General features: G+C 42.9%; 1 protein-coding gene across 15 annotated transcripts in view; it reads right to left on the bottom strand.

Annotated features, from left to right (window-relative positions):
- Window positions 1-186: 186 nt before the first annotated feature.
- LRCH3 (leucine rich repeats and calponin homology domain containing 3) overlaps window positions 187-8,441 on the bottom strand; it is a 61,561-nt gene continuing 53,306 nt past the window's right edge. For 13 of the 15 annotated variants that reach the window (XM_077184017.1, XM_077184016.1, XM_077184022.1 and 10 more), the window contains one exon: window positions 187-6,682. In XM_077184017.1, coding sequence (XP_077040132.1) covers window positions 6,482-6,682 — 201 coding nt within the window. In that variant the 3' untranslated portion in view covers window positions 187-6,481. The remainder of the gene's footprint in view (window positions 6,683-8,441) is intronic. The other 2 variants (XM_077184019.1, XM_077184030.1) reach the window with 1 other exon arrangement.

Below are 8,441 nucleotides of genomic sequence, written 5' to 3'. Positions count from 1 at the left end.
CACTGCAAAATATGTGTAAAAATACCGTGATTTTCCTGTCCTGGTTAACTTTGAAAAGTAGAAAATCAAACAGGTCCATCTAATGCGAACTGGGGTGATGTGGAAGGGGAATAAACACCTGACACAGAGGATGTGACATTTGTTGGTGCAACAGGAAAACAGCAAGAAGAAATACTGCAATTCACGTAAGTTTTAGAACTTTATTTCAAATACCCATGGTTTCCTTTTATATTATCAATGTGCTAGAAGTTCACACTACTGGCAGAATACAGGCGATTTAAAATATACAATATTCAGACACATTTATATGTAACAGAAATGATGGAATGTATTTACAGACATACAGCATGGGATGAAGCTTTAAAATCCTTTACTCTATTACTTACACGTTTACACTGTTTTCAGAAATAACAAAATTAGATCACTTTGTAGAACATCACAATATCTATACAAAAGAATTTTCTGATGTCCAAATTCACCTTACAAGTCCTCTGTTTCTAAAACAGTTTTTCAAAGAACCATTTATAGTCATAAAGGGGTAAGAATACCATTTGCTATCCTGCTGCTACCAAGGACAACAGAGGTGCCCTGGTGCTGTGAAGAGCCGTCCCTCGTGGATTTAAGCAGGGCCTTTACAAAAGCCTCTCCTTCTAAAGGGGAACCCCCAGCTGCTCTGCCCTGGCCCCCCAGTGCCATCAGGGGCTCCTGAGTGCCCAGGCTGCTCCACCTGGAGTGTGGGACCTTGCAGAGCCTCAGACAGTGCCCAAGGCTCGCCAGGTTTGAGGATGGAGTGTGGCACCATGGAGTCAGTGTAGGAACACCTGCAGCACGGAACACTGAGGTGGATCCCTTCCACATCCTCCAGCACAAATGCCCCAAAGAGGAAAGAGCATCTCTTCTTTGCTTTAACACACAGAATAGAACTTTATACATGTTTTCTTTCAAATACTCTTTTCATGGGATACAACAAAAATTGCACATAACTACTGAAAAATCCCAACCCATTTTGCAAGAGAGAATGAAGTGGGTTTTATAACACATTAAATAAACCGCATGATGAAACTTCAGGTTTGGATTTTTGTCCAAAGCATCTGGACAAGATTTAGTGCTTGCCAGCCTGAAAACCTAAGATTACAAATGTCAAACTAACACAATTACCTACACTGAAACTCCAGAGTGAATGTTGCTCACAACAAAGTACCTGGTGCCAGGGACCTTCTGCCTGCCTGGCCTCCAGCCACAGGTGGCCATGAGCCACTCAGGTTGTGAGCCACACATGGCAATAGGAAATGGCTCGTTCTTGCAGGCAAGACTCGAGACCCCACCCCAATAAAAACTACTGTTAATTAAATGACAAAATTTCCACCAACCTGAATACTGCTAAGTTTCACTTTCCTTAAGTGCAGGAGCAATCACCACACCCTCACAATTCCATGAAGGGAATTGTTTTCTTCAAACAGGGGTATTTAAACAGCCCATGATGGGTGTGCTGGTAAATGCAACTGTCCCTGCAACAACAGGTAACCCAATGTGGGACACCAAGATGAAGTCAGTGCCTCCCTCCCTCTCAAATTACGTGCAGAGACAAACACACCAGGAACACTCTGTGTCTGTGGTGTTGCCTGTGAGTGGCAGCATCTCCCCCCCAGCAAACTGCAGCAGACACTTCAGACACCTCTGTGTAACCCTGTGGGAATGACCAAGACTCCTCACCAATGGCATCAAGTGAAACACAAAAACCGCTTAAGGGGGTGAGAATGCCTGTGTGGAGCTGCTCTTCCTGTGGGTGCTGTGAGTTCCTGGCACCTCCATTCCCTGCAGGACTCAGGGCACTGCATTTGCCCAGCATGAGGAGGTTTCTCTTTGCAGCTGGGCACTCCTAAACACCTCCCAGGTGTTCTTCACTTGAAATGTAACCAACCAATGCCAGTAAGAAGCAACTGGAATAATTATGAGAAATAGGGGATTCAACAATCACCACAACAGCCCTTGAAAGAAATACATGAAGCAAAACAAAATGGAAACAAAACTGCAAATCAAAAGGGGGAAAATGCAGCTAAGACCAGTCCTTGGCAGTCCCACAGCAGGTTTTACTTCTGCAAAAATGACTTTTAGCTAATTTGTTTCCATTTCTTCTTCCTTTATCTGCATAAAATCCTCTCTCTATTCTGCTTCAAATATATCTCAGACAGAATGTGGCTGATGCCTGGAGTTGCTTTCAGAACATGTACCATGTATTAGTAGCATTATGTTCAGGGACAAAGGAACCACATGGGTGGAAACTGGGTTCTGTGAGGCCTTTTTAGGGGGCGGGGGGGAAAGAATTGTTAATTGATTTGGTAGCAAGCTTGGCCTTGTCACTAGGACCAGAGCATAGAGATCTGTCTTTATTTTGCACATCAGCTTTCCAGGAAAATGCAAAATTTGTCAGCTGCCTCTCCCACTGCTGTACTGTGAATTTCCATTATTATGTTATGGAAAGAGGAATCAAGTAACAGCAGTTCTGTAAAACCAGCACATCTCTCTATATAAACTCCAACTAATAAAGGGCTTTATTGAAAGCCTTGTCTAACCCTTCAGAGCTGCCTTAGCACAGAGCTGCTCTGACAACACCCAGCCCACCTGGGGAACTTGAGAACTGTGCTCTTAACGTGATCCATTCTGTGCCTGCAGGGGATGCTTCAGGCCCTCATAAATGCGTTAGCTGGGAGGACTTGTAATGACCAGCAGGGCAGGCTGGCACTGTTCCCACTGCAGGGAAGTGCAGGGATTCTGGTGATCCCACAAAACCACCGGAAGGGGATGTGAGGACAGGGGCAATCTCCCTTCACTGCTGTTGGAAACGTGTTCAGATAAAGACACGTTAAAACCCAAACAGAAAGTGAACCCAGCAAGAATGCTGATGGGATTAATCCCATTTGAACAGATCTTAGTATCTTTTACTAAGGTGTTTCTGGCATAAAACATGTAGTAATTTTTCCATTGGGAAAAAAAATATTTTTTTCTTTAACTTTTAGTGATGAGGACCTACCAAGGCAAGTAACAGCTGTGTGAAGCTTGACCATTATCAAATACTGCAGGTTAAGATTGTGTGATGCAATTTAAAAAATATTGTAACAGAAATACCCATTCTTTGGAGGCAAAGAAATTTCATTTCTTTGCACCCTGTGGGTAAGGAAAGTAATTTAATTCCCTGTGTGCCCACTGCAACAACACCCTTTTATTTTTTTTATTTTTTTTTCCCACAAATTCCCCTAGGAATTGCTTTCCAGACCCTAAACCCATTTCTTCATCTTGCAAGGTCCATTTCTACAGCTGGCTCCAACAGCCAGCCACTAGAAGTCCCTGCTCTCCTCCCAATGAACTCTCATTTTTTAAATAAGGGGCAAAAAGATTGGTAATAAAAATGTTCCTGGAAACTGTTGTGATCTCCAAAAAAATGGAGAAATGCAGTAAAACATTCCTGTCAGGAATCACGGAAACTCATTTCCTTAGAACAGAGCTCTGTGTGTTTGGATGCACTGCATGGGCAGTAAAGTCTTCAGGTCCTTCTGCTTAGCCAAGGTAACCCAAAAGGTCCCGGAGGTCTTTACACAGCAGACAAGTGGTGCAGTGGCTGCTGCTTTGGGGGTGCCAGCTCCAGGAGCGCCTGGACAGTCACAGCTACCTGTGTCAAACCCTTCTCTTCTAAAATATGCAGAGGCAAACATAATTGCTCCTGAATGGGGAACAAAACAAAGACAAAAACAAAATGGATGAAAACCACTCAACTGAAAAGAAAAAAAAATTAAGCAAAAGGTGACTGAAATATGAAATGTTATGGACAGGCAGCACACACACATAGGGGTAGGACATGAGATTTCTGCTTGTGGCAAAGGAACCATGACCTTGACTACTCAAGAAAGGTGGCCTTGGGCTAATCCCTTGTGTTCTTTTAATAGAAAACTTTGTAAATAAGAATTTGAAAAAGGATTGTGGGAGAAAAGGGGAATAGCAAATTGTCCTCCATCTCTGCCCACACTGAGATGGCAGCAGTTTATGAAACCAAAGTAGATGAACTTGAGGAGGGGGTTGCTTCAATACGATCAATGTGCTACAACACAGAGCAGGAGAGGAACCACAGCTTCCTTCCCAAATCACCTTCTGGAGAGAGTCCTCCTGGGACAAGCCTGTTCAGCTACAGCCAGGAGGGAAGCCCTACTGGGGAGCAGGGAATGAGTCACTGCCACTCACTCACCTCCCCAGAGTGCCCCCGCTTAGTGGGTGGCCCCCAAAATCATCCTGAGGAGTAACAGTAATACACAACATGCAAAAAGAGGTTTCAAAGTGTTTATTAACAGTTGTGCTATTCTCAGTCTAAGATGTATTTAAAGCCTCATCCTACAGAAGTCCTTGGCACCTCCTGGCCATCCTCACTCCACAACAGTCAGGATACATGTCCAACAGTTCTCTGTATCCGCAGAAAATAACCCAAGTGTGTCCTTCCTATAGAGCTACAGAGACTATTTTTCATGTGTCATTTCCACATCAACTGGCATTTCTCCACTCCTTGAGTCTTTACTGATTTTTGAGGTTAAAGAAATCCTTCAGCACAAACAGTGGCAGCCAACACTCCTCCCTCAAAGCTCTGAGCAGAGAGAAAACAAATGAGCCCCGACTGCAATTCTCATAGAAAGCCATATGCTCAGGCTAAAATACATTTTTCTTCCAGCAAATGTATATTACTTTGAAAAAAGTGTGCTTTTTGAGAAAATACTTGTAAACTTGAGTAAATATGCCTTATCTTTTTCTTATGTATGCAAACAGATAAGGGGGGAAAAGCTTTGGAATGATTCCATACCGCAGACAGTAATGACAAACAAAATTTAAAAACTGGAAGGCACTGTTAGTGTAAAACTCCTTGCAGCTTTTATCACAGTGTTCATTAAAAGTTAAAAAACACAGGAACTGAGTTCATTTTAGTTCATACCAGTAAGCAGTGCAAAAATAGCTTACTTAAAAGTAAAACAATCTCCCCCTGTCAAAAGTCCCTTCTTTACTCACTGATGTTTGGCTTGGACAGAACACTTTGTGTGACTTGGATAGAAGGCAGCAGCTCTTGCTGCTTTGATAAAGACTCACTTCATGGTACAAGAGCTTGTGAGACCCACATACACATAACACATTTTTACTGGTAGTGACCACATTTGCAACTGAACTCCTGTGTACCTTAAACTGTGCTTCAGAGGTGTTCCAGGATATGGCTGGAATACCAACACCACTTGCACTGGGCTTCCAAGCCATTTACTGCACTTGCAGATATAACAAAATTTATTGAAGACAGATTTGGAACAGCCATTTCCTGAACACTTACCTGTCACTGGTGTCTGAGCAGAGCTCCCTGAATGGATCTCCACTCTGAGGAGACATGGTCTGTTACACACACAGGAGTGCCCTGAAGTTCTGAGGTGTCCCTGAGACATTAAAGCATTAAAGCACCAGGGTGCTTTCCCTGGGGAGGGAAAGGCTGTGAAGCTTTATGGAAGACTACCTGAGTTTTGTAAAACAGTGAAGAGTGCAGCCAGGCCTTATGTTTGTGCAATTACATGATACAAGTGTTTCTGAAAATGACAGGATAAGAGGAAGAAGGGAATAAGCATGGAACAAGCTTGGGTTGGAGTGCCCAAGATTAAGGGACAATTCAACAAGTTTTTTGTCTTATCCAGATCACAGTAAAATGCTGTGACATTCTGTAGCACCTTACAGGATCATAAAGATTTTTCTTTCTCTGACAGAAAACTTTTCTCTTAAAGCTGTTGAAGAGCTTAATTTCTCTGAAATTTTTCTGCTTGAACTGTTATAATGTTCAAGTAGCTCAGGATTCACTGAAAGTTGTTTTCAAAATCCTGAATCAAAGTAATACAGCAGAGTCTATAAATTTGAGAAATCAAATGCTCTTAGAAGCAGGATAAAAGGACTGTGGGTAAAAAAACAAACCAGTTCGAAAGATCTGTGAATGACACCAGACCATGTCTCCTAAGACTGTGAGATCACATCAAGAACATTGACATTGAAAAAAAACTTCACATTGTTCAACATTTTTCATCAGATAATCCTCAAGCAATTTACCAAAGTGGTTGCATTTCCCATTACACAGATGGGGGAACAGAGGCACAAACTGACACTGCAGTTTTCACAACACCACTGGTCAGCAGACTCCAGCATGCACCACATGTCCTGACCTCAGCCCTCGCTGGAGCCCAGGGACAGCAGCTCCTCCCTTGGAAGGCATTTCATCTGCTCAACGTGACACAGCAAATACAAATGGGAACTGGGTCACGGACGGTGCCGTGGGTGCACCAACGTGTTTGTACATTGTACTTGTCACCTCTGTCCCATCCGTGGGAAACAAAGCACTTCATACACACAGTCTTGGCAAAGCCCAGAATCTGTTCCCAAGCACTGGAGTGATGGAGGGAGGAAGCAGCACCACTATCCTTCACTAGAGAAAAAAGACCCAGCGATAGAACATACAGAGCGTTAGCATTAGAGTACAGTAAAACACCACAAAGCCCCAGAGCTGAACGGAAAGGGACACAAGACTGGATTCTTCTGAATCTGTCCCCAGGGAAAGAAGAGTCTCAACTGTTCTTTTAACGCTGAGGTTTAGCTGGAGAATGTCAGAAGGGGAACAAAGATTGTCCTGTCCAGAGTGTGTGAGCAGGAAGGGAAAACAGACAGAAAAAAAAGGTCAGTCAGTTAGCCATAGCAACATCCACGAAGCAGTTATCAGACATCTCAGATACAACCTACACATTTGAGAAGCACATCACAGCTGGTTAATTCTCACATAGAAATCTGCAAGACTCCCATTGCAAAGAACTCAATGTCAGTGTTTAGTGTGCAGTGAGGTGCCTGTCACCTCTCCAGCTCCCACATGTAATTATTCCTTGTTGTTAAAAACAGCAGCTTACACAAGCCTTAGTGAAACCCATTTTTCTCCAGAAGTGAAGAGGTTACAGGTATCTGAGATGCTGCTGGCATTGAGTGAGTACTCACCACAGTTCAGCCTCCACATGTAACTTAATGAAAACAGCAGGACAAGGAATAATTTATGTGTAACTGATGCTTGAATGCAGCATCCTGCAGAAATATCTATTACTAATTAGTTTAAGAGTTCTGTAAGTATTCCCATTGTGTGTCTCTCGTCTCCCTTTCCCACAGGTAACTGCTAATAATCAGTGAAATCTAGATGGATGGATCAACCTGTTCAGCTGAGGGTTTCCTTTGATCCAAGGGCTTTAAAACCACCAAAGTCCCAAGGAAATTGCTGCTCTGCTGTGGTGCCTGTTATTAGCTCTTTCTGAAAGTAGCCTTCCCCTTAAAAGGCAGGTATTCCTACATGGATCCATGCTTTCAGAAAGCCTATTATTTTTTGTAATTAGAATGGAAATGAAATGAAAAACCTTCAAGCAACTTTTCAAGAAAAACATACCAGTCTGCCGTGCCATTCTGGTACCATACAGGTATCTTATGTTCACATCTCAGCAGAGATGTAATGCAGACATGTGAGAGCAGCTCTGGGTTCAGGGGGGGTATTTTACTAAGTTTTCCCAGAGAGAACTTCTTGAACTCTTTCACATTAAAACAAGATATATGAGGAAACAGGAGAGCCCTACACAGCAGGGGTAGCAGATGGAGCAGCCTGGGTTTACAGGGGACTTTTTCTTGACTGGCCTTTGTGTTTGCTTGGTTTTGATTGTGGGTCATTCCAGTGATGTTCTTTGTACTGCAATCCCATAAAAATGACATCTTCATACTTGAGGGAGCTATAAATAGGGAAGCTGGGATGGAATTGCACAATGCCCCAGATGAATTTATATTGTGCAGTTCTGCTGGGATTGAAAGTCCAAAGGTTTTTAGGGGACAAAGCAGTGCAGGATCTCCCAGCACTAAGGATTACTTACAACTCCCTAGCCCCTTCTAACACAATTCACCACTGAGCCATGTGAAACTGCCAGGCAGCTCAATAAATAAGTCATCCTAAAATCCCAGTGGCTCAAATGTCTGCAAGTGATCTGAAAACACCAGAAAATCCTGCATGACTGACTCAAGAACTGACTTTAGATGTAGCTCGGAATTGAGTCATGGGGTCTACTTCTCCCTCTCAGAATACAAAAGAAACCAGCACCTACAACAGAAACACCAATGCTCACCAATGTAAAAACCCAAATCAATTAGTGCACTGGAAGGGAAATTAGGAAAAATATATTAAAACTATTTGTATTGAGAAAGCTGCTGAATAAGACAAAGTGCAAAGGACAGAACAGCATAAAACAGGGTAACTGGGACCAACAGGATAAGATGGACTATTTATTATCTGTCCACCTCCTAGATCTTACCAGTTTCAAAAGGGAACAAGGAAGACAGACTTCTACTATTGGTACATAACAAAAGGAGGA

The sequence above is a fragment of the Agelaius phoeniceus genome, chromosome 10, assembly GCF_051311805.1.
Source record: "Agelaius phoeniceus isolate bAgePho1 chromosome 10, bAgePho1.hap1, whole genome shotgun sequence".
Taxonomy (NCBI): domain Eukaryota; kingdom Metazoa; phylum Chordata; class Aves; order Passeriformes; family Icteridae; genus Agelaius; species Agelaius phoeniceus.
Note: the sequence above shows the minus strand (reverse complement) of the source record. Positions and strands in the feature narration are given on the sequence as shown.